The sequence below is a fragment of the Zeus faber genome (genome assembly GCF_960531495.2).
Source record: "Zeus faber genome assembly, chromosome: 13".
NCBI lineage: Eukaryota > Metazoa > Chordata > Actinopteri > Zeiformes > Zeidae > Zeus > Zeus faber.
In genome coordinates, this window is record NC_137198.1 from 15,278,267 (window position 1) to 15,304,852 (window position 26,586).

Sequence of the window (26,586 nt, forward strand, 5' to 3'; positions counted from 1 at the left end):
TTGTTGGGGCTTTCAATTTGCTGTGAACTTTGGATTTATTACATCAAATGCAGAAGCACAAGGTGGTCAGGTGATCCATTACTTTCGGTAAACGCACTAAAACCATCTGCATGGTTTGGTGGCTGTTGCCTCATACTGGAAGCAGAAGTGGAGGTTCTGCAAGGCCGGGGGCCTCCAGAACAGCGAGTTCCCTCTGTCACCTTTTAGCAAACAGTTGCTCTGCACACTCGGGCCTACTCAGCAACAACACTACTTTTGTGCCCACCGACGGTGGGGGGTGGGGGGTCAGACCAGGGGCGAAAGCTGCATGGGATCAGCACATTCCTGACATTCTCTCACACTGTCATGCTGCAGTCAGCTGATTGGCGACCTGGCCCCAGCCATCATGGAAACCTCTCGACTGAAACAGGCGTCACTGTATTTACAACACTGTATTTACTACATAACAGTGCGGCCACCGCTGCAGTACTTGTTGCCCAACAAGTCATGGGTACAGACCCCTGCTATTAAAGTCAACGCCGACCTGCTCTTTGAAATGTGTTTCCAGAACAACGCACACATTAATAGATATAATCAAAAGTCGGAGCACTGTACCTACTCCGGTACAGGACTCCAGTATGACTCTGAGATATTTCTACTTATGTAATTCCATTTGAGGCACCTTCTTACTTTGTATTCTGCTATATTTCTTTTTTTTTTTTTAATTACAATATATTGTTACGCAACACCTTATGAAAAACCTATTTTGCAGCGTTTTTTTTATGAAATGTTTTTTTTGTTTTCCGTACCAGCAGAGGGTTAACTTTTGTTTGTTCCTGCTGATAAGCGGCAGCCAGGGCTGCTAAAACTGGACCGTCGACACTTTTAGCGCAGCCAATGGAGGTGCTGCAGGGATGAGGTATTTTTGCAGCCAACCCGGAAGCTATCACCGCCCTGGTTCCCTCCACAAAAAGCCAATGGGATTTTACCGTTGGCTTTTTGGATTATAGCAGAAATCGCTTGTGGCAAACACAAGTTTATGATACTTACGTGTTTTGTTCGGGAAGATAATCTTCACCAGTGAACACCACTTTTATGTTTTTTTGAAGCGTAAATGCAACCGCCAGAAGTAAAAAAAAAAGCACACATTAGGCTATAAAGGAACTACACCACGGTAGCGTGACTTCAGCGTTACCACCGCTAAGCTTCCAACTTGTATTTTGATTTGGCGCGCTTACGTCTTCTACCAAAGCCCGGAAAGTTTGAGTTAGAATATTTTGCGAGAGCGCAAGTATAAATGACTACAGGCTGGGAAGGCGAACTAGTGACCGGACTTCCATGTTCGCCGTGATGACGTTTCATTTCCCCGACAACCTCCGTCGCCTCATCGTCGCCACTTGTTAGAAACCGCCTTTTTTTAACACACGTAAAAGTTTCAAAATTCACAGGTGTGGTATTTACTGACGTGTTTCTATGTCGTAGAACAAAACGTGAGCTTGTGTTAACCACAGCTGATTTCAGGCATCAAACCCAAAAACCCATTCAAAAAACCCATTGACTTTCAGACTGAGGAACCAAAAGTGAAGAAATGCAGCTCATTTCACACAACCACACAAATACAGAGATTGGACAAAAAAACAACAAGATCCCATGGCCTCGGCATCATATCCATGTACCACAAGGGCATGAAAGGAGTGAACTCAGCCGTTGCCCTCCATCGCACTTAGGGTGCGATTCCAAGACGTGGTGCCGTGGCATCGTCTTCCATGGGGTGGTTCTAACCGTGGTGGGGGGAGGGTGGAAGGCCTCTCTGCCCTCTCTGCTCTGGGGATCCCAGCGGAGTCCCAAATTGCAGGACTAGGTTTTCCCCAAAGACCTCCAGAGTGGACAGGCCCGTCACAGGCTCTCGTTTTGGCCAAACCACAAAGAGTTCCCCTGTGCAGCACACCAGGGGCGGGTGGATGGCCAGCACCGAGATCTCAAAATGCGCTGCTTTCACTCTGACCCGCAGCGAGGAGACACGGCTTCGTGCACTTTCACAAGGATTCAAGTGAAGATATGTTTTGAAAGATGAGAAAACTTTGAAATATATATTTTTTTCGATGTTGGTATTTTTTTTTTGTTTCTTTACGATAAATAAAATAAATGTCTCTGAGTCTTTCCAAGCAGTGTTTTGATGTCATTATAATGTGAATCATTTGATATGAATGTATGAAAGGATAATACATTTTGCTTGTAAATGTCATGAGTTACACCAAAAAGCTAAACAATTAGAGTTTCATGTTGTTAGAAATCGTAAATTCCTCAGTAAAACTAGTTTTCATGGGATTTTCCATCATTGTGCATTGTTGCCATTTGGCAACGATTAACCAAGTCCCCATCCGAGAAAAAAAAAAGGAAATATTTTCCCATGCATTTGTCATAATTCATGCAGTACAGGGTAAAGTACTTTGGAGTGCAATTTTAAGCGGAGGACTTGAGTTAGGAGTACTGTGTTGTTATGGTAATTATACTTCTAGGAGTACGAGTAATGACCTATTACCAAAGTTTCCCGAGCAATGAGTCTCATTGTGGGGCCTTGACTCAGTACCTCATAAAACCCTTCCACATTCGTTACGTACAATGCACTTTCTCAGTCGCCAATGACTCCCTTTCATGACTTCAACAGAACATTGTGCAAAACGTTTGCAGAGTCCCGTCTCAGAGAAAGGGGTGAGGGAGTGGGGGGGAGGTTCATGTGAGCTTTGTCTATTTTGTCATCGCGGCCGTCTCTGCCTTTTCGCCGCTATTGTGCAACCCGGCTTCTTTAAAGCGAACCTCTGTGCCGCCCGGCTCTCGCCTAAATTACATTGGACTCCTACATTTAGATTTGCATGCGCGTACGCACCAAGGCGCTCGCACATGCAAAAACGCCGCGACGCCAACCTCGGCGAAGCGGCCCACTCCCTGCATCTGCTCTCCATCAGTGTGGTATGTGTGTGAGAGCCTTTGATCCCCCGAAACGCCGCGGCTTGTGTGTGTGTGTGTGTGTGTGTGTGTGTGTGTGTGTGTGTGCGCTGCGTGCAAGTGGGTGAGTCGGAAAAGGGGGGAGAAAGGGTTGTAGTGCTCTTTTACACTGACAATGAACGGTGGATAAAAGCCGGCAAAAAAGGGGACGGTGACACAAGGGAGCAGTAAATACTCATGATGAGCCGGGCGGCGAGGCGAGCCGACGGCCTCTTGGTAAAAAAGGTGCGATGTAGTCTGATCCCTGGCGCACAAGTGCTGAAGAAGCTGAAGTTCACCCCTCTGCACTATTAATGGACCAGCACGTGGAGCTATGAACAGAACCGACGAATGCCACTGATGCATCCCAGTTATATTACTGAGATGCAAAGAACGAAAAAAAGAAATCGCAAAAAGAGATCTGTTCGCTGCTGTGCTTTGGGGATTGCATCCGTAGAACACAATAGCAGAGACCATTTTATAGTCAACTAGAGCCGGAGCTATCGCTTTTATAACGAAGGCGTAAGAGGATGAGGAGAGTATTCCCGTGGGACCCGGCGGCTCCTCGCTACCTTTTGTTTTGTGTCAAGTGTTATTGCACTTTGAAACTCGACACCGGTTCAAACAGAAGGCGGTAGGAGGGAGCCGGAGAAGGCGCGGGGGCGCTTCCATGCAGATTCTTGTGAAAACAAGACAGCAGAGGGCTGCTGAGGGTGCCAGACAAAAAGTGTAGAAGTGGCACATTCATCGGAAAGGTGTGAGAACAACTGGACATGTGATATAAGGGAAAGGAATGACATCAGGGGCTTGTCGAGGTGAAGAGGTTCTTGACAGCCTGACGTTCACTACTTATTATTATTATTTTTATTATTATTATTATTATTATTATTATTATTATTATAGTAAGTGTGGCCGCACACTTAGTATTATTCCACATCTTATTATTATTATATTTATTTATATTTCGCCAAGCTACTCTTCCCACCGTTTTTGAACCACATACACACAACGTATATCGACCGTCTCTATCCTGATGTGTGAGCTAATACTTCAAGGAAGGTTTCGGCCCACGGTTTAAGAAATATTCCACCCCCTCCAAGAGGTTTTCTATCGCAAAATGGAACATCGCAAAGAATTCCAGTTATAATTGGAACACACGTACCCATATAAGGGGAATTCCCCACAATATGACGCTTCCTGATTTTTTTGACATTGTGACATCACAACTCTCCCCCTATAAAAATGGACCGCCGCCCTCCGCCGTTGAAGCGCAAGCAGCCAAAGAGGACGGTCATACGGCTCCTAAGTAGGTACAAAGGGTGGCGCAGGCCTGGGTTTGATCCCCGCCCGGGGCGCTGTTGGCACCGCGCTCTGCTGGGCTATTTCCCAATCAGGGGCCTTTCTGTGTGGAGTTTGCGTGTTCTCCCTGTGCTCACATGGGTGTCCTCTGATATAAAAAACAACCAAAAACATGCAGCGCACTCGTGTGTGTGTGTGTGTGTGTGTGTGTGTGTGTGTGTGTGTGTGTGTGTGTGTGTGTGTGTGTGTGTGTGTGTGTGTGTGTGTGTGTGTGTGTGTGTGTGTGTGTGTGTGTGTGTGTGTGTGTCAAGTTGTGTGGTGAGCATTCTGGTGCAAAATAGCTGCTGTGCATCACCCAGGTGGGTGCTATACAACGCTGGTTGAGGTGCTTTGGGTATCTAGATAAATTGCAATATAAATGAAATCTATTATTATTACACTCACATTTACAATTTAATCTCAAGTTGTCTAGTTTTGTTGTTATTATTATTATTATTATTATTATTATTATTATTATTATTATTATTATCAATATCATTATCATTATTAAGGATTAAAGCCTAAACCGTCCATGAGATGGTAAATGATAGTCACATGAAATTTGGCGTATGCATAGATGTTCTCTTGCAAATGGTTCACAAACAAAAATGATCCAGGTTGGCCACGTAGCGCTACAATAAAGTCACAATTTTAACATTCGAAATGGCCATAACTCCTACACCGTAAACTAGATTTTTGATTTTTGAAAAACAGATTTGACCGATGGACCCCAAACTTAGTACAGTACCTAGTTTTGAAAAAGTGTCATCAAATATTTATGATCAGATAAGCAATATGGCCGCTATTAACCATTAAACTTGACAATGGGTGTGGTCTAACACAGAAGCTGACATGATTCATTGATCATTGGTCCAATCCTCACAAATCCGAATGGGATATACTGTATAGGTACAGGTACGAGAACCTACGGTATATGCCATAGTATGTAAAAAAAAATAACAATAGGGCGGGAGCTACACAAGTCTGTCAAGCATAACCTATGCACCCCCTCACTGATAATAGAGAAAACATTTTTTTTTAATAAATTCTTTGTGACATTTGCGAAAAATGTACAATATCCAACATTGTTATCTCATGAATTTACACCTGAGTATATTTTTTGGTGTGGCGGCCATTTCAGGATGACCTGTCCCACCCTGTCACAAGCAATTCACGGGTAACAGACGCTGCAAAAAAAGGCTTTTGTGCCCGAGGTGAGAAAATCTGTTTTCTAAGGGGCTTTAGCATGGATCCACACCAAACGAACAAACCGTGAAAATGTTTGATTCTTCGAAAGTTCCGAAAACCGAAAAGCCAAGAGGCGCCGAGACTCTGATCGGTCCGATCCAGTCACCTCATATCTTTGCACACTCAAGGGCTACGTTAAAGGCGACTTAGTTTCGACAACTAGAAAAAGAATGTCCCTGTATAGCTTGCACCGTGACAATGTCCTTCTCATCTAAATGGCCTTCATGGGCTTGCATCCCGCTAATGTCCCACCTGTGGCTATGTTATTATTATTATTATTATTCTTATTATTGTGATAACACTTAGGCGTAAGAAATTGACGGGTCATTCATTTTTCGGTGGCCTCTGCCTACAATGTGGGAGCCGAAGGCGCTGAAAGCCGAGCCCGCTTTAACAACTCACGGATCCTACTCTTTGTTTACATAACACCAGGCGACGTCCGCGAACCACGTGAGGTAGCACGGGAAGGACGCTCCACCTCGAAAAAAAAACAGTTTTTTGTTTTTGTTTTTGTTTGTCTCACATTAAGCGATAACATGAAGCGGCGCGCGAGAAATGAGATGATGATACACGTATAATCCTTTCAAACGTGTTTTGGACAGAAAGGTCGGTTTGAGACGGAATTGGCTATACCCCCCCCCCCTCCCCTATACAAAGTGAAGAACGCGGGAATGGTACCTCCCACCCCCTGCTCTTGGCCGTTTTGGTATCTGCTTCGGAATAGCGACGAAAGGTTCGCCTCTCCCTTTGGGATTCGGTTCCCGACGAGTCACTCGGCGGAAAGGAGTCGTTCCGGCTTTTCCGACGTTTCGTCCGTTCGACGGATTTGACGTCATGGGCGGACGGGGAGAGGAGGGGGGGGGGTTCGCGGCGGACGGTGACCGGGGAGGGGGTCGGTCGCCGGGGTCGGTTGGTCTCCGTTGGACTCGGGAGTCCTCGAAGATAAGAGCCTTTAAACCCCGCTCCCAAACTCACTCACATTACATTACATTACATTTCATTTAGCAGACGCCTTTTTATCCCCTCACGGGCGTGCGTTCTGGCAGGGGCGTTTCTAAAGTGTGCGCGTTCAACGAGAGCTTCGCCAACGTGCCGCAGAATCTGTTGCCCGGGTCTTTCATTTAGTCCGTCCCCCCCGTGATTATTTTCAGCTTGCGGGTTGGGAGAGCCGGGCCCGCCCACTCCTTTCGCCGTGAGCGACTCGCGACCGGACGCGTCGTTGGCGAGCCGCGCATCGCAGTTCCGCTCCGGAGCGGATTCAAACCGCCGAGCTGAGCCTTCGGTCGGCTGCCGTGTCGCGGGGAGGGGAAGTTCGCGGGCCGCGTCGAAGTGAAGCGGAAAACGGGAACGAGCCCCGGGGGGGGGGGCTGCTGGGTGTACGGACTGGGATGAGCGCCGGCCGCGTTGCTGAAGGGGGTTGCCTGCGTTCTGTTTTCCGCCAGCGAGCACAAAGCAGCGGGTGAGCCGTGCGGTGGAACCCAGGAGCCTCATGTTCTCGCCGGGCCAAGAAGAGCACTGCGCCCCGTCCAAAGACCCGGTGAAGTACGGGGAGCTGGTGGTGCTGGGGTGAGTGCACTTTGTTTTGTTTTGTTTTTGTTTTTTAAACACTCTGCGGTGGGTATCGCACTTTTGTCTTGTTTTGTGGATTTATTTTTTTCAGAATAGGGGAACAGACTTTTTGTTTGTCGCCGAAGGGAAGTTGCGGTGTTTACAGCGGCTCGCACCACAACAATAAGGCGATAATAAAGAAAGTGAAAACATGGAAACGAAAATGACTGAATATGAAACGACACTAAAATGATTTAAAAGATAGAAAAGTGACAATATAAAATAAACTCATCCATTAAAAAAAAAAAAGAAACATTGGCAATATACAATAAACCTAAAAATAACTAGAAATATAAACGATTGGCAAAACAACGAACCTGAAAACGAACTAAAAAAAATAGAGCAAATGGCCATATTAAATAAACAAATTAATTCGTATTATAATAATAAATATGAATTAATAAAACATTCCAATAAATAAAATCTCAAATTGTACATATAAGTAGAAAAAAATGGCAATATACAATAAACTCTAAAATCCACGAGAGTACATGTGAATAAATCATTCTATTTCTCAATAAGGGGGGGAAAAAAGTATGATTTTTGCCCCAAAAGGATCCGTAGTACAAAAACACGCGCTGTGGACTTCCTCCTGAAATCCATGTGCTCACGTTACTCAACAAATCAGACACGTGTGTGTTTCCATTCCCACATTAGGAAACAGTGGGATTTTGTTTGCTCTTCGTATCCGGGAACGAGGTGTTTTTAAAAAAGGCAACCGACGTAACCACCTCCACGGCTTTTTAATGTGAGAACTCGTAGTCGGCGACCCAGACCGCTGCGTACTTTCCTCCGTCTAAACTGTGTACATGGAGTTTTAGGAATTCGGAAGTGGTGGTGGTGGTGGTCCCCCTCCCCCAACCCCCCCCCCCCCCCCCCCCCCCCCCCCCCCAGTCTCCTCGGTGGGATCCTCGGCCCCACCAATCTGCATCCTGCCGCCACCTTCCTTTCATGGCTTCTGTGGAGACGTGTAAACACATAATAAAATGTTTGAAATGTCCTCTTTTATTGTCCCGAGGCTGAGGGATCGCACACAAGCTGGCCCGTGGAGGCCCCCCCACCGTGTCTTTGATTCTCCAAACTTAGCATCAAAAGCCTGCATTTAGATTCCAAGTGGCCATCTTTAAGATCACTTAAATCGGCCTCATACGGCGCTTTAACGGCCGTTCACTGTATTTGCGTTAAACTGTACTTGGGCCTCTCCTGTATTATGCGGTTTCCATTGTTGGCGGCGGGGTGGAGTCCGCATGCACAAAGGTCAATTTGATCAACCAGCGTGGCTGGTTGAGGTCAGTAAACTGTCAATATGGACCAACATTCACACAAAAAAAGTGGAGCACCCCTGGATGAAAAATCGACCCACCTCCTCAAGTGACCCGAGGAGAAACAACAACAACAAATCAATCGATCAGAAGAAGTAGTTGAGAAAATGGAGTGATCAGAGTGAAGATGCGGGTGAACCTGGATTTTGTGGAAAATGTTGCAATTTCAAAGGGAATTCTAGTACTTGTAGTGTAATCCAAACACAGACAATCTTCTGGATTACCACAACCTCCTAAATGCGTTGTTATTCCTATCTATTCATATAGCCAAATGTCAAAATATACATAATCATCATCCACAATGAGTATATCACTGAGTAAACAGATACTTTCTTTTACTTCTCAAATGTTTTGCAGAATATCGCTGTTTGCTAAATTCTCTCAGGTGTGATTTAATTTCATGTATGGAGTATCTTTAAAAAAAAAAATAAAATCTGTAAACGATGTGCTCACTTGATTGCGAGTCATCAAAGAATGCGGTTGTACCCATGTCATCCGCCCAGTCCCACCGACGCGCACACAGAAACTGTCACAGTCACACTCAGTGCTTACTACAAGGGACCCAAATGTGCTGAGTGCTTATTACCAGAGACTGAATATGTGGCAGGCTGGAAGCTGAAACGTCTGCCCTTCTTTGTCCCCGACACAAGGCAGAGAGTGTTTTTAATCCAAAGTGGCGGGTATAAAATCACATCCTCTGGATAACTGATGGTAGACAAGATAGACAACAGCGTCATGGAACAAAGCCTGTTTGAGTAGCCATTCTCCCTGCAGTTTGTTTCCATGACTGAAGGTGGCTTTTGTATTTGCACGCCTAACTCGCTGGCTCTGCCTGACAGCCTTGGCTCTGGCATTGGGGCAGTGAGCGGGCCGGGTGCGTGGGTACGCCGGGAATGAAAGGATGGATTGATCCACCACCCGGCCTCTGCCTCTTCTTAGCTCCCTCTGTCCATTGTACCTCAGAGACTGATCCTATTGATTTAACTACTGCGCCCCTCCTTTCGGGACCACTTGGTAGGGGAAGTGTAAGACCAAGTAGGGGACATCTCTAGTGCAAACTGTCCCAGACTGTTGGCATGTGATCATACATTTCTTATGTACTGTGATGGCCATTTAAGGAGATGTTATTCTTGATGCTGGCCTCTGTACTGACAGGTCAGAGCAAAGGGTCAGCTACGAATGACCCTTGGGGTACGGGGGAGTTGGTGTCCAAGCTCTGTGGGTGCCTACCCTTAAAGATGCTTGCCAAAACCCGCTCCCCCAAATACTGTGTTTGTACACCAGTCTGTTTCTTCAGACCTCTCACAACACTCCTTTGCACTCTTCAAACACCACAAGTTAAAGTCCACATCCGCGATGGGAGGTGTTTTTGGCTGTATACCGAGGGCAGGTGCTACTCCCCAGCGGCTAATCCCTGCCACTAAGTATTGGAAGGTAAATCCGCAGTTTGTCTGGTACAGGTCAAAAGGGAAATGCATCGCAATTAGTCGGAGCGCAGCTTTAAGCGGTCCATCCCAGCTAGTGTTGTGGCAGGAGGATTTAGGTGCCAGGACATGCTTACTATCTGTAATCATGAATAACAAAAGTCATTTATGTTGTGTCTGGAGACCCAGGCTTCATTCTTGCTCCGAAACCTTGCCCTGACTCGAGCGCGTGGCCACAGAGTGTGTGTTGCAGCTGGAGTCTCCATTAGAAATAATTGGTGCCGGTCAGCGTTTCCTGGGAGATTTCAATGTCCCAGACAAATGAGAGGTTCGGTCAAATATTATCTGGGTTTATACAGCTCAAAAACAACTGCTGGACAGGCTATATAAAGAATGAAATTATGAAGACGTGTAGATTCACAATATTTTTTCATTGAATATTCAAAATTAAATAGGTCACGTCAGTAAACACAGTTTAAAAAAAATAAAATAAATATTACTACTTGAAATCAAATGTTTTTTTTGTTTGAACGATAAGTAACAAGTGCAGCCGCTTTAATTAATGGCCCACTAAAATACAATTTTTGATCAAATCAAAAACAAAATAAATATGGCAAAGTAGTTCTACATAAATAATAAAGTTTGTGGCGTTGTCAGTCTTCGTCGGCACGTCCCGTCAACGTATTTTACACAAAGAATATTTACCGTCTGCTTTGGGTCGGAACTTAAATATCAAACGAACTATGGATGTATGTGTCCCAACGGTACATCATCATCTTTCTGCTTCTCCTAAGAGTTCTGGACGCTGGCTCAGCGTTAACTGTGTTTACAAGCGCAACCTGTCCACGGGGGAGTGGGCGGGGCTTATTTCTATATCGACAAACGTGATCGGTCAGAAGGGAAAGGTCAGCTTGAGATGGTCCAAACTGATTGGCTTACGGTTGCAACTTGCTGAGCACAGAAATGAGCAGATCTGTGGATTTTTTTTTGTTTTTCCAATCTAAATTATGGTCTATTTTATCAGGAGCCAAATTGTGCACCGGACATATGTCAGACTTCAACGGATTTTCATGGCCAAAAAAACGTTAATTGCCGGATAACGGAAACGCTTGTTGCAACTGTTATCCACCATGCCGGGGAGCCACAAAGTAGTGTTTGGGGGGGGGGGACGTTTCTGAAACAATAGATATTTTCGCCACAAATGACTCGTCGCCACAGCGACAATTACGCTGTTCCCATCTGTATTGTTTTAGTTTTGTCTCGATCACCCGGGCCCTCGGTGGGTGGCTTGTCCTACAGGCCAGCTCTGTGCTCTGTGTTGACTGGAACCATGTGTTTGCCTGCCTGCCCAGGCGTGTGGAGACAGGGGACAGGTGGCCATGCCCAGGAGGGAGGTAGGAAGGACCGGGGGGGGGGTTGTCAAACTGACAATTTCAAACAACGTCTACCGAAGTTTACGGTCTCGCCAGACGAGGTGTGATTGCCGTACGAGATAGTCTGCTTTGATATAGATGGGCTTTAATGTGAGGCGGTGGTTCACGGCTGTCGCGGTCATGTGCGCGACAGACGGCCTATGTGTTGGACGGGAGCAGAGCATGGGGCGTCCCAGCTGTAGGAGCCAGCTGGCGGGTGGGGAGGAGAGCGGTCCTGCCGGAAGGTCCTTCCCCATTCAGCAGAAGCGGCCTACTAGGCAACCCGCCTCATGGCAGCCTCGGAGGGAGAGCCGAAGGGGGGTTGGCACGGGAGTCAAACGGGAGAATGCGTCTCATTGAGGCGCTCTTCCCCCCCCCCGGGTTGGTCCAGGTTTATTTTGAATGAGTCATTTGCATTCTCCGTACAGTGCAACCGTCGCTCCGCCCCGGCCACGGCAGCGCCGAAGAATCTGCCGTTCGGGAGGTGTGTTCCAAAAAAACCCGTTTTACCCTGGAACGCCGGGCAGAGGGACAGCTGTAGTTTTATGAAGGCTTACTGAGATCACATCCAGTCGCAAAGTGCATTATGCAACCCAAAGCATAATCCAAGGTGACGCTTAGATTGCTAATAGACGGCGTTAAATCTGTGGTGATGCAACGTGTGGCAAAGTTCCTGGACAAAATCCACGGGAATCTTTTATTTAATTTTTTTTTTTTTGTCATTTTCTGCATTATTCCCCATTTCATAAAAACAAGTATTTTCTCTTTTTCACCTCGATACAAAAACTGCGCTCTCAGTCTCTCGCAATAATGAATTGGTGTGGATTCTCATGTTCCTGCCCTTGTACCCCCCCCCCCCCCTTCCCTTCTGCGTGTGACAGGTACAATGGCTCTCTGCCCAATGGGGATCGGGGTAGAAGGAAAAGCAGATTTGCCCTGTACAGGAGGACCAAAGCCAACGGTGTCAAGCCCAGCACAGTGCACATCCTCAACACACCCCAGGCCAGCAAGGTAAAGAGGAGCCAACTTATCATCTCTTCATTTTGACTGTGTATATACTTTTTATTTTATTTATTTTTTTAAACAATTTGCTGTTTTATACGATTTCTCTCACACTATGCGACCTGCAAACAGCCGAAATGCTCCCCGACGTGGATGAGAAAGTTGTGTTGCAGTTTGTCGAAAATGATGTTCGGATAAGTTCTGCGGACGCCTGTCCTTGTTACGAGTTGCTCAAATGTTTCTATGCTGACGTTCTACCGCCAGTGCTCGATGGTAGAGCTGTGCCATGACAAAATGAACCGGCGTCCCAAGTCAAGCCTCTTGAGGGTCAAGTCCCAGTCAAGTTGAGTCCTTGCTCACGAGTCCAAGTCAATATTCAAGTCTCTTATAGTGGTAATAAGTGTTCCATCTGCTGCATGTCAGGTGTTCTTAGATACTAAAGAGCTGTTTCTCAGGAATTCACAGTACGTATATATCATCACACTTATCTATTAGCATATCCGAGTTGATGGGTTATTCAAATTAATGTCTGGATCAGGAGTGTATGGGATGAAGCTTTAAATCATATTATACATTATAATACATGGAAAATGCATGAAGCTAGGGGTGGGCCGATCACATGATAATCGTACCCTGATAGTCGTGGTCGGAATCAGAAAAACGTGAAGTTGCCTACAAAAAAAGGAGCCAACTCGCTTTTATTGAGAAAAAAACAAACAAACAAAAAAACAAAACAGGAGAGAACCTCAATAATAATGGGTGTGTGTATATGTGCAACGTTAGGCTATTAACAGCTGGTGAACGCAATGGCTAGCAGCCTGGCGCTTGCTAGCTAATGTTAACAGTTATTATATCCCCCTGCTTAAGCAACACTTAACCATGAGATACTCCAGGTTAGCAGAGCAGTGACTCTCAATTATAGTAGTGTCTGTGCACCAAGCTTTGTTTACATAAATGCACAGTCCCCCACATCTTACCGGTATCATCGGCTGTTCTATCCGCCTGGGCGTAGCACCCTTTTGCTTGAGGGCGCTATTGGTAACGCCACCCTTGAACCATGTTTCCGTGGAAATCATGATGTTGCAGTGCATATTCCTTTTGTGAGTGGTGATCTGCAGAAGCAGCTCATCCATTTTGTTCACCATGGACCGAACATTGGCGAGGAAAATGCTTGGTAAATACCTGGTCAAGAGTTACCTTTAGCCTAGCCCTTAGCCCGCCGCTCTTCTCCCGCCTTTGTTTACAGTCTCCTCTGCCCGTGAGCACTTCCGGTCGGTGTAGCCGGGTTGGTGGCCTCTGGTGTCTTGGAGATCTCTGGAATGAGCCTGGGATCACCAAAGAAGTTATCAATTTTGCAAGATCCAAACGTTTGTGTCGGCAGTACGGTGTGTACGCAAAACTCTTCTGAGTGAACAGACTTGAAACAAATAGGCAGATAACTACTAATTGGCAGAATTTGGAGAGAATCTCGGGTTGTACTCACGCCCCCATATTCCACGATGCTTATGGGCAAAATGCCGTCCTAAAGACCACAATCAACTATCACAATAAATCAGGTAAGCGTTACACAGTTAGATAGTTAGTTGATAGTTTGGTGTTTTCCTTAGTTTATGTGAATGTTTGGTCTTATGTACACTCGGCATGTCAGGCCCTGTTAGGGCTGTTGAGAGCCTTGTAGAAAGCACACCGTCCTGTTTGTCACGTCTTTCCTCTCGCATTCCTTCCTTCGGTTCCACAGCAGAAGCCACTACAACAGACGGCTGGAGACACTCTGCTCCCCTCGGCGGCCCAATATTTCACACACTTGCGGGGAGTCGCGTCCCCTGGCCGCCGAAGTTCAGGTTTCACTCACATGCTCAAACTTGGGAATTAATATCGGTTTATGGCCGGAGCAGAAAATCCAGGCTGCACGGCCGATTAGGCACCGCCTTGTTTGAGCCGCGGCGGTCTGAGTGTGTGAGTTGTGTGACAGGGGGAATAATCCGTCCTCTGACTGTTTTCGGAGACTGGCTGGTTTGCACCCCTACTTTCCCGTGACTGCCGCCGCTCTTTTACCAGTTCCCTGGACCAGCGGGGTGAACTGGGGAGGAAGTTGCTGCAGTTGGCTGACCTCCTGCGCCCAGCTGTACAGGCGGTCAGAAATAGCCCTCACTTCAGTGGTTGTAGGTCAGGGAGGTTCAGTCACTTTAAGACAGTATCACTCATTTTGCTCGATATATTCCAGTGAAATACTGCATCAGATACTTGGCGCAGAGGTGTCGGCATCGAGCCAGGACTTTATTACACATCCTCTCTTTAATTTTGTCCCATGGCAGCCCCATCCACACCCTACCCCTCCCCGCTCCACCCAAACTCGCTCCCTCACACGGTGTCCCATGCAAATGGAGCGAGAAGGCTGTGCGACTGCAGATGGCGGAGGGAAGGCTCAGGTGTCGTGGACGCTCCGGTGCTCATGGCAGATACCGAGGAGCTGCCAGACTTGAGTTTCAAAACCTGCCCGCGTTTACATCATATTTTTCTTTCCACTCGACCTAATTTGTTTGTGCGTGCGCGTCTTTCTGCCTCGGGGGTTCCTTAACAGAAGGTCTTGGAGGCCACTGGTATCTATTTATATTTTCCTAATCTTAATTTTAAGGTTGTGCTGTAACAGTTCATGTGTTACGATATTCACGCTTCACAATAGTGCCGTCTCCGAATGTTGGGTGTGAATGTTCTCCGCCTGCCTGTCCTATAGGTGGGCTCCGTACGGTATCCAACCGAGGGGAGAGCCTCCCTGTGCGTCCCTTCTTTCTTCCAGTATGTCTGATGTTCATACTGTTCCACTGGCAGCGCCGATGACCCACTTTCTCTTTCCCGTTCTCCCCTGTGCACATGACCGAGAGATGTTTGGAAAATGGAAATCGCAGATTATAGTGGGATGGCGGTGCCATGTGGAAAATAGTTGTTGGGAGCTTGGCTTGATTGGCTCCGATCCACCCCACCCAATCCTCTCCTCCGCGCACTTTTGGGAGTCTGGCTGATAGCCGTGCTTGTGTTGACCGAGAGCACATCGCCGTTTATGGTCACTGTCATAAGAGTGTTACTTCACAGGAACATAATGCTCTCCTCACCTCCCAATTCCAGAAATTCCTGGCTTCCGTGTTTTTGTTTTTCAACCTGGGATGTAATTAAGCAGAAGCGGTGCTTGGCCCGAAATAGCTTATCTGTTTTTTATGTTATGGTCGTAACATTCCAACGAGGCAAATGTTTATTTACACTTGTACGCATGCGAGAAATGTTATTCTTCTGCCTGGCAGCATTGGTCTTGAGCAGTGGATCCTTGAAGTGACTGCACTGACTGCAGGCTGGTCAAGGCTTTGTGTACAGCTGCATTGAAAGTCATCCCGTCATGACAACACATCCGCTTTGTTTTGGTTTATTTTGCCTCAATAGACGGAGTGTGGAAAGGATCAGCTAGTTCCCTTTTTATTACCCCTTTAAACCCTGTTGCTCTGGTATCAAGCATTAAAGGAACAAACACGGCGGTCACAGGGTTTCCTCCTGATTTCACCATCGCACACAACAATGAACAGACCGTTCATTGTTGCTGTTACTTTTCTTATGCTGGGGCCTAATCGTCTGACAAGGAATTAATGTCTGCCTCTAAGATAGCTGTGATGATTTCTGACCTCTCGTTTCGTTTGTTGTGTGCTGAACTTTCAGGCCGTGAACTGCAAGGGCCAGCACAGCATCTCCTTCACGCTGTCAAGGAACCAAACCGTGGTGGTTGAGTACAGCCATGACAAAGACACAGACATGTTTCAGGTTAAAGGACACACACACACACACACACACACACACACACACACACACACACACACACACACACACACACACACACACACACACACCCCGTGTGGTTGGAGGGTAAACTGTGTGTGTGGTGTGATCATTCTGCAATGTCAGGAATTAGTCTCAATAGATGGACATCGTGTTTCTCAAAGTCCTAGACGTACATGTGCTCAGTGTGTACTGTAAACGGTTCCACCCTGCAGCATTAATCTGGATGTCGGTGGAGAGACAGCTCCTCTCTCCCACCAGAGGGAAGTTGGTACACGTGCTTCACTTTGAGCCCCCTTTATTGTCTCCATGTGTCTGTGAGCTGTACCAAGCCAACGGAAACGCAGACCAGCAGAGAGAGGAAAATAAAATAAAATCGTTTTTTAACTTCATACGGAACGAGGAAGTAAAACCTAAAACCTCTTGTCTCTCCAGTTTATAAGCTGTATGGACATTTTTAGTTTTGCAAAAATGTTTTTTTTTTTTTTATTATTATTATTTTTTTCTCTGGATCAACAAAGAGAAATTTTCGGTGGAATTCCTGGACTGTTAGCCTTGTTGCACACGCGCATTTCACTTCAACATTGTCTTATGTAGGGTAGTGGTTACCCCGAAAAAACAGAGCGATTCCCATCTTGCTTCGTAGATCGGCCGTTCAACCGAGAGCCCCATCGACTTTGTGGTGACAGACACGGTGTCGGGGGGCCAGGAGGGAGAGGACACCCCCATCACCCAGAGCACCATCTCCCGCTTCGCTTGCAGAGTTGTCTGCGAGCGCAACCCGCCCTTCACCGCCCGCATCTATGCTGCTGGCTTTGACTCCTCCAAAAACATCTTCCTGGGGGTAAGAACTAGTCGTCCCATCGGTTGCATAACCCTGCTAGGAACAACCACTTTGGCTGTAGAGCTCGGGTTAGGTAACCTCAAGGAACAAACAGTGCATCGCGGTGGCAATTGTTATGCGAGCAGTCAGTTAGTCGACTCGCATGACCGTCTCCCCTCCCCGTCTCGCCCTCAGGAGAAAGCTGCGAAGTGGAAGAACCTGGACGGTCACATGGACGGCTTGACGACTAACGGTGTGCTGGTGATGCACCCCAGGGGCGGCTTCACGGAGGAGTCCAAGCCTGGTATCTGGAGGGAGATCTCCGTGTGCGGGGACGTGTACACGCTGCGGGAGACCCGCTCTGCGCAGACACGAGGCAAACTGGTCAGTGTGAGCGTTGGATATATCCGGTCAGAATGGAGGGGCCACGGATGTGCACAGAATTATCTGTGAAATGCTCCGACAAAAGCATTTAATTGAGGATTGAGCGGTCAGAATTAGTATATAAGCCCCTGATTGCAATTGCTTGGAGCAGATTGCATTCATTTGGGAAAATCGTTACAATCACATTTCCATCCAAATTTAAGGGAAATTTTGAACCAATGTAAGAAATGTTGCAACAAGTAGAATGTGAATTGGGTGTATTTGCCATTAATGCCAATAAATGGCTCTTCTGCAATAGGCAGACATGATGCCACTAATATAGTGAAGAAAATGAACAAAAAAATACAATTAAATTGTTAAATTGCAATTATTGCTATGACAATCGTAAACTAAATTGTCTGGAATGTGCCTGCCCTACCCGAGGGGACTTTAAACTGAAATGAAAGTCCTTAGAGATGCTGCCATTCTCATGTGATACTGTTGATATTCATGTAGTTGCCAGATTCTGAGTCAAACTTAGGGCGTGTGTTGTGTTCCTCCCCTGCAGGTGGAGAATGAGAGTAATGTTCTGCAGGACGGCTCCCTGGTGGATCTGTGTGGAGCCACTCTGTTGTGGCGCACCGCCGACGGCCTCTTCCACACGCCCACCCAGAAACACCTGGAGGCTCTGCGGCAGGAGATCAACGCTGCGCGGCCCCAGTGTCCTGTGGGCCTCAACACATTGGCCTTTCCCAGCATGCAGCGCAGCCGCGCACTCTCTTCTCTGGAGGACAAGCAGCCCTGGGTCTATCTGGCCTGCGGCCACGTGCATGGCTATCACAACTGGGGCCATCGCTCGGAGCAGGAGCCCAACGCCCAGAGGGAGTGCCCCATGTGCCGGGCCGTGGGGCCCTACGTGCCACTGTGGCTGGGCTGCGAACCTGCCTTCTATGTGGACACCGGCGCTCCCACGCACGCCTTCGTACCCTGCGGACACGTTTGCTCGGAGAAGTCTGCCAAATACTGGTCGGAGATCCCTCTGCCGCACGGCACGCACGCCTTCCACGCCGCCTGCCCCTTCTGCGCCACCCAGCTCAGCCTCACGCAGGGCTGCTCCAAGCTCATCTTCCAGGGCCCTGTGGACTGAGACACGGCAGGAATGCCAAGATGCTGTGAACCTGTTCAGATATTATACTTAGTGCTTACTTTTATGTTGTTGTTTTTTTTTTTTTTTTTTTTTTTTTTTTTTTAACTCGGACTGTGGAAAGGAATTAAAAAAAGAAAAGCCTTTAGAGGTCATTCGTACGTTGTGGAGCTTCCTCCGTTGCCCTGGTTCCCGGTAGGTTGGCCACTGTGGAATGCAGATGTTTGCGCACACTGGAGCACGGACGCCCATCTCCTCCGAAAGGAAACTCATTCTTCCAGCGGCTTTCATCGAAGGCCCGGCGTATAAGCTGCTCATGTCAAAAGGCCTGTGAGATCAGGGTCACTCGAGGGAGGGATTGTTTTTTAACCATTTGTCGTAAATCTTGTGTCTGGGGCAGATTACAGAGAGCAGGTGTAGCAGGGGGTGGAGGAGAAGTGCGAGTGGCGGTCTGCTTCCCGGTAGGTCCGAGACGTGTTTTTGTTGCGGAGCCAGACAGCTGGACTGCTGGCCGGGAAGAAAGCCAGGAGAGGCTGGGAAGTGGACGCCTCTGGCCGTTCGGTGCTTCCTTTTTCCTCCTAACGACATCCAGACCATGTAGCCTATCGAGGGGAGGCCGCCAAGCCGCTCGGTCAACAGGTCGATGGGTTAAAAAAGAGGCCTGCTTTTCTTTTTTCCCATTTTTTTTTTTTTTTTTTGTACAGAGATGTATTCCAGTGCCTCAAAACATTGAAATTTTGGAAATATTTTTACTAGAAATGCTATTTTGTTGAAGGCAAAGGGAGATAGTTTTGACTACAGAAAGCAGAAAGAAATGTAAACCCATGTGTAGCTTCTCTACATTTTTATTTTGTCAGAAGAGATATTTTACTACACTGAGGCCCTTGTACTGTTTTGTAATGAAAATGTTAATATATTTTTTCTCTTGTATAAGTATTGCGTGTATATAATTGTGTGGGTTGGATTTTGTGGGTGTCTTTGGACTTGGCTTTGCTAAACTTGCCCTGTGACATTAAACCCAAGTTTCTTTTCTATGATCTTACACAATGACACCAGAATCAAAAAAAATAATCGACCTTGCAGTGTTTGACGATGAATGTACACACATACATTGACTCTCCTTACCATTTGTGCTTTACACTAAATTATGCCGTTCTCTTGCTTGAATGGTGAATGAAATCCCTTTTTAGATGTACTGTAGAAAGATCGGGTGTCTTTTAGAATAAGGACAATCTCCGTCTGCAATGAAATGCAACATTGGAATACACTCCCACATGCGTCCATCAACAGCTCCAAGCCAGCGGTCGTTTGCCCCACACACACACGTACTGTGTTCAATCTGCACTGTTCTTAGCTTTATTCATTGCTGGGTCTGATCCAATGATTTAATTTTTATTTTTAAAGGGCACATTCTAGGTGTCGATAGATAATACCATATATATATATATATTATTATTATTATTATTTTTAAGAGGTATTTTCTCCTTGTGCAAAATGTGACAACCTCTCCTTACAATCCAGAGTGTTGGTGTAAGCGATCCTCAAACCAAACTGCTGCTATTATGGAATGTTGACAACTCTGGATTACAGCAGAGGCTGTTTGGTTGAACTCACCAGCGCCGCAAGTAAAACAATATTAACAAACAATGCCAAATTTGTTAAAGAAATCCAATTATGTGTATCCAAATCAAGTTGGCCAAAGCCTGAACTTGTAACGTGCAAATATGTTGAAAGAAAATAAAAATCTGCATTCTGTGATAGTGGCTCGTTCCCAGATGCCACTGCGCTATGGAATATGTTTTCTTCCAAGGTAAACCATCAATTACTAAAGTTGATGAGAGAGGGGTTATCCAAGTGACGGCTGTGAAGCAAATTACACACTACTCTTGAGTAAAGTGCTTCCAAACAAACCAAAAACTCGGTCTTATCGATGGCAGACTGCGAGGGTTCTCTTGCCCAGACTATTCCCACGAGAAACGTCCCTTTGCAGCATGAAGCCGTTGGCAGCGTTACCCTGCGAGGTTCCTTAAAAATGGTTTTAATTTCTTGTTCATGACAAATAACTGCCGCGCAAGGGTCAAGGACTTGGCCGTGCTCGACAGTAGCATTCCTTCTAACACGTTGAGTTGAACAACACTGTGCCCGCTGCTTCTGACCTAATGCTGCAGCAGCTGCAAAGTGGCTGCTGCAAACATTCCTCCTTGGTAAACACGGGTGGGGCCCTTGCTTCACCCCAGGGCTTGTTCTATGAATTTGTCTCAGATACAGGAACTCTGTACACAGGTCATAGAACGCACTGATGCTCCCAATGCCTACTTTGCAAAGAATAAAGTATTTTTTTGAAAAACAAAGCGCAGTGCGTCGCTTGAATTCTTGCCCTCGGCTCTGCCGAAGACCCTACAGAATGACTACTACCAAACGAGACATCTGAAAGTAATTTGAAGACAATGTATGTGGTATGTGATGGGGAAACTTTTTATTTTTATTTTTTCAGCAAGTTAGTTTGAACTTGAGGCCTGAGATGAGTAGGCCTACTTTAACAATAATGGAACGATAAATCACTCCGTTGCACGCTCGTTTCATCATTCTTCAATACAAGCGTGCGCCTTCTATCTTGGGAGTCAAATTGGAGCAATATATTGATAGCTCTATCATTCACAGCATTTGTTTGAGATAAGGGGCCATTTTACTTGAAGTCTGTTTTATTAATGCCTACATGCTATATCTTATCACCCTCATTTTCATCCTCAACCACATTTCACAATCTACATCAGCAACATTTACTGAAACGAAGGGCGGTAGTTCCATGTTCTGGCCACAGGAGGGCACTAGTTCCTCAACAATGGAGATACTGAAGTACTGGGTCTACAATGTGCAACTGTCAATAACAGCAAAGACTTGGGAAGTTTAAGTTTGCTTTGTTTCAAATACATTAAAAACGGGATTTGACCACAAATTTAGCTAACCCTATTTATGTACAATTACCCACAATAAATGCATGGTAATTTTGCATGAATGCGCTTCTGCATTCCCTTTGAAAAAGACTGTGTGTGTGTGTTAGTGTTAGTGTTTGCTTAGGTCCTATTTTAAGGTTGACCGTATTTTTATAACATTTTAAACAAACTCATTATTTTTTAACAAATAAATCATAAAAAAAAAATAATAATTGCATGTGCGAAATTTATTGAGTCTTATTTTTTATGTATGGGGGGGGGGTACTGTAAAATGACAGCAATTTTTTCCATCATTCAGGAAGCTTTATCTCCTCTATACTAAGGACGAATAAAAAGGATTTAAATGCATGACGTGTCAGTTAGGCAATTGGAGCAGGAGGGGAATGGAGCAGTGGGATGCCATGCTTCCTAATTAACATTTCTGCAGTACGCGTGAGATGGGTTCATGTGCCTGCACATTAGCCCGCATTTCTGAATGACAGAGAAGACACTGAAGGTGACAGCATGCTAATTTGGAGATTGCTGGTTGGCTCGCTCGCCTTAAGCAGGGCAGGGTTATGCAAAACCAGGAGTGATACAATGACATTTTTTTTTACAACTGCGAGATGGAAATAAACTGATGCCCGGGTTTTGGTGAGCGACCGGCGGGAATCACAGGGGTGGTTTATCATTAATTATCTCGCGATTGCTTCCGTGTGCGTTTCAACTTCATTTTACTTTCAGAATTGTTCAAACAACCGGGTATAGGAATATATCATTAAGCTTTTTTTTTTTTTTTTTTTTTCTTTCTTTTTAAACGGTTATACTACATGGAGGGTCTGTCAGGATGAATATGCCAGCGCTTGGGTTTCTGGGTGGGATTTGCTGTCACATTGTTGAGGCTTCCTGTCTGACGCCCCATCAAGGCCGCGTTGCGCACGAGAGAAAGCAGAACAGAGAGGAGTGTGTGCTCTTGACAGCCGTGGACCGGGTGCCAACGCCAAGACGCTTCCTATAAGATCAAAGCTGCACGGAAAAACGAGCGAATAATAGACGCTCAAACGAGGAGATATCCAAAAACTGTCTTCTGGGTTCTCAGGGGCCCCCGAGAAACGCCGTATCTTTTTGATAAATAAAGAGGGAGTTGTCAGACGATAAAGGTTGGCAAAGATGTGGATTAAAAGGGAAAAACAGTCACATCTGAGGCACGGGAAGTAATCGCTTCCGCTGAGGGAGTTTGGTTGTTCCTGCTCCGCCGGCACCTCTGCTCCCCGGCTCCCAGCTGAGAAAATGAGGCGCATACACACACACACACACACACACACGTACACACACACACTGTAAAAGTGTTCTCATATAGAAAATCAATAACGCACAGTTTCAAGACTTTACTGCGGTACAAGTCAAACTGAAGTTGATGAAGCACGTTTCGCGTAGGAGTAAATTCAACATGCCTTGCGTCGGAACACGGAAGAGAAATGATACGAGCGTGAGAAGCCCTTCCCATTGATAAATTATAAATAATATTCGATAAAAGCAAATTGATCCGCACGATTCCGGGACGCGGTAACGATCCACTCTGATCAAAGGCGCTCGAAAGGAGAATCGGGGTGGGAGCTTATAAACAAGGTTAGAGGTCAAACTACGAGGCCACGTTCCGAAAACTAGAAGAAAACGGCTCCGCCTGCAAATTATAAACAAACTGCAAACGGAGAACCCCTCCTCAAACCTCCACCTCAAACCTCCACCTCAAACCTCCACCTCACACCGGCATTCGATAAGACCTCCGCTTCGTTTTTTGGGACCACAAGGTCAAACGGCAGGAGGGTCGCAGGAGACCGGCCGTTGCAATTCACACAATTTGATCTTTTTTTCGTACGAGAATTATTATTATTATTATTATTCTTTTTTTTTTTTTCCCTTCCCTTTTTAACTTTTCTGCTCTGGCTGACAGCGGCTTTGCGGCAGTAAAATTACACAATTTGAGCCTTTACGCGCCGCAGTTTGAAAAGGATTACGATGATATCGGGTCTATTTACTGTTTCATGTAGCTCTTGATGATGCTTTGTGCTCAGCCTCCTCGGCTTATTACTTTCGCAATGAATAACAAATGAGTCGTCGGATGTAAACAAACAGCCCGAATTTTTAGAACCCACCATAAGAAGAGAGATGTGGGGAAACTCGACGGAAAACTTGAACCCGGAGCAGTGCGTCGTGTTTTTTTTTTTTTTTTTCCGTCCCGCGTGCCCTCAGCGCCCCCGCGTGTCCTCCTGCCTCTCGGGCGGATGCGACGCCTCGCTGCCTACTCATCCCAAACAAGAGGACAAATGACTTTAATTACAGAGTAATTGCAGAGTCTCTCGCTAATTAAATCTTTATCAGTTCAAGTAAGTGGATTGCTCCCGCACGGAAACCACGCGGTGACGTGCCGTCTCGCGCGCCCCTCCTCCCGCTTCCGTCTAAATTCACCCCCGCGCCCGGTGTCGCCCCGCTTCGTCTTCCTGAAATGTTTTGGATTAGTGTCATGGCGGAAGGGGGTGGCTTCGCACACACTGCCAGGAGCCAGCTGTTTCATTAAAATAGAAACAAATAAATAAATAAAACGGCGCAACATGAGAGGGCCGCCACGAGAGGAGAGCGCCCCCCCCCCCCCCCCGCTGGAAAAACGGGTTACGAGATTTAAGCGCCGCTTCCTGGTGTTTTGACAAAATTGCATTTATCTAGTTTTAATTGCTCCCGACTAGGTGGCGCTTCACGAGGCGACGGATTGATATTTCCGTTATCTCGGACGTTGCCCCTCGACATCTGCCTTGTGGAGTCGTTGAGTGAGCGACGTGGTACGGAGAGACAGCGGTCAGTCCTATGTTAATAATAGATGGGGCTCGTGGGTGATTTGTGTCCCATGGTTGGTAAATGATAACATAATAAGGAGTTGATGTGGGGAGATTTAAGAAAAGGAGTTAAACTACACAGAGTGCAGATTCCCTGAATCAAACAAAATGGGCACACTCATTGTTAGACTACAGTTGTACAATAAAGTTATTTTCACGACTATACACGTGTCATCGGTTTCCAGCTGTGCAGGATAAAACATCAAAATTCAAACGACCATCCATCCATCCATGGTCCCCGTACCCGCTGCACATTTATAACAACATTTTTCTTCCGCTCTGAGGTTCTGTGGTGTGCGAATCCCCGCTCGTGGACAGTGTCGGGCTGCGAACGCCTGTTTAGCGAGGAGGCTGTTTAGGAAGGGATGAACCGCTGCAAAATGGCTGTGAAGCGTTTTCAAAAGGCTTAACTGGATTACACCTCATTTCAAGGATGCTTAAGGTAAGATTAAAACAGATATGCGATAAGTGAAGGGGGGGTTGCAAAATCAAATAGATCAAATTCCACCGAGCGGGATCACATGGTACATTCATGTCTGGCTCTGATGTGTGTGTGTGTGTGTGTGTGTGTGTGTGTGTGTGTTTGTGTGTGTGTGTGTGTTTGTGTTTGTACACCAATGAAGTGAAGTACAAGGGGCATCAATAGACTAGACATTACGGGGAGAGAAAGTAAGTGTTACAATGTTGTTCTGCAGTAAATAGACTCCATTATTAATGTGATTTTCTTGCCAACGGTTAGAAAATCACAATAATAATGGTTAGGGGGGTTAGGTGCCTTGCTCAAGGGCAACCTTTTTTGACGACCTCAATCTTCCAGATGACAACATTCTAAGAGGGACCTTCATTTGTGGAATTTGGCAAAACAGCCCAACACACACGAAGGGAGAACCGTGGTTGGGTTGGTGCGGCCACAATTTCACCCGTTAATGCTTTTTCCATCGAATTCCCAGAGCGCAACCATATGAACTCTCTAATTACACTCACTGGCCCACATGACTGGATGTGCAAGCACTCCCATTGCATTTATGCGTACTGTAAACACACGCACGCACGCACGCACACACGCACTCACACTCACACACACACACACACACACACACACAAACACACACACACACACTAGCTCACAATCTGCTAACATAATGAATTTAATACCAGCGCTATTACAGCCCGCTAATATTTGTTAATAGCTTGGTGCCATATGGAACTGGGGCCTCACCCATGTGGGTAATTCTCCTCTTTGGAGAAGCTGTCAATAAAAAGAGCCTTTTCTGGGTGCACAGGGAAAAGAGGAGAGCTCGGAATGTCCTTAATCCACAGCGCTCTCTAATGATTTCCCTGTGCCTCTAATAGGAGCCTCCGCGGCTGCTGTGAATGAACCGCTGCACCACACATATCTGATTTATTTCGCCCGTTGTGAATTGCAACTGTGCCTGTGCATATTAACACCACTCCATTGAGCATCTATGCGTCCCAGTGTACATTTCTTGGGGGGAGGGGAGCGGGGTAAGACTTTCCTTTTCTGTTTTGCAGGTTTATTTTTGTTGGGGGGCGGTAGTTGCGCTGGGGGTTGGGAGGGAGGCTCACCCCCATGTTTCCCCCATCTCCCTCCCACAGCCTTCTGTCAGCGCTGCAGCCCGGAGGATAACTAAAGTCTGGATTAACGGTGACATCACACTGAAGAGATGGCTGAGCCAGAGTGTACGGTGAGGGGTTGGGCGTGTGTGTGCGCGCACGCGCGCGTGTGTGTGTTTCAGATGGATGCGAGTGCATGTGCGTGCGCTTAAAACTGATTAGACAGTAAGGGTGGCGGTAGTGGGAGCGGGCGGGGGAGGATTAGAGAGCCATCTGAGAGTTGGCTAGGTGCTGACACCACTCCACCTCTGCAAAGGCTCAATTTACCGAGGGATCAGACTCATTTACGCGAGGCTGGGATCGTCATCGGTTCAATAGGGCAATTTCTTTATTACAGCCGCACCTCGACCTGAGATTATGGACACATGTGAGTCGTTTAATGGTGGATGTATCTTGAATCAGTTACCATTACATTTCTTACATCCAGTGCTGCATTATCACAGTAAATTGTGCATTGACAACATGTATATTAATTCCATTAGTAGCTGAAACAGGTCCATAGTCCCACAATATACAAGGATATATACTACTATATATAGACTACAGATATACAGTATATAATATATATAGACTACAGATATATATACTATATATAGACTACAGATATATACACTATATATAGACTACAGATATATACACTATATATAGACTACAGAGGAG

General features: G+C 46.3%; 2 protein-coding genes across 2 annotated transcripts in view; both read left to right on the plus strand.

The window, feature by feature from the left end:
* Positions 1–6,855: 6,855 nt before the first annotated feature.
* Positions 6,856–20,774, plus strand: peli2 (pellino E3 ubiquitin protein ligase family member 2). Its single transcript, XM_080012874.1, has 6 exons — positions 6,856–7,116; positions 12,198–12,327; positions 16,021–16,122; positions 16,784–16,981; positions 17,156–17,344; positions 17,892–20,774. Exons 1-6 carry the CDS (start codon positions 7,040–7,042, stop codon positions 18,468–18,470), a joined length of 1,275 nt encoding a protein of 424 aa, XP_079869000.1. The 5' UTR covers positions 6,856–7,039; the 3' UTR covers positions 18,471–20,774.
* A 5,207-nt stretch (positions 20,775–25,981) lies between these two features.
* The window catches only part of tmem260 (transmembrane protein 260), a 28,861-nt gene continuing 28,256 nt past the window's right edge, over positions 25,982–26,586 (plus strand). The window contains exon 1 of the mRNA XM_080012254.1: positions 25,982–25,992. The gene's annotated coding sequence lies outside the window, so the exon portion shown is untranslated. The remainder of the gene's footprint in view (positions 25,993–26,586) is intronic.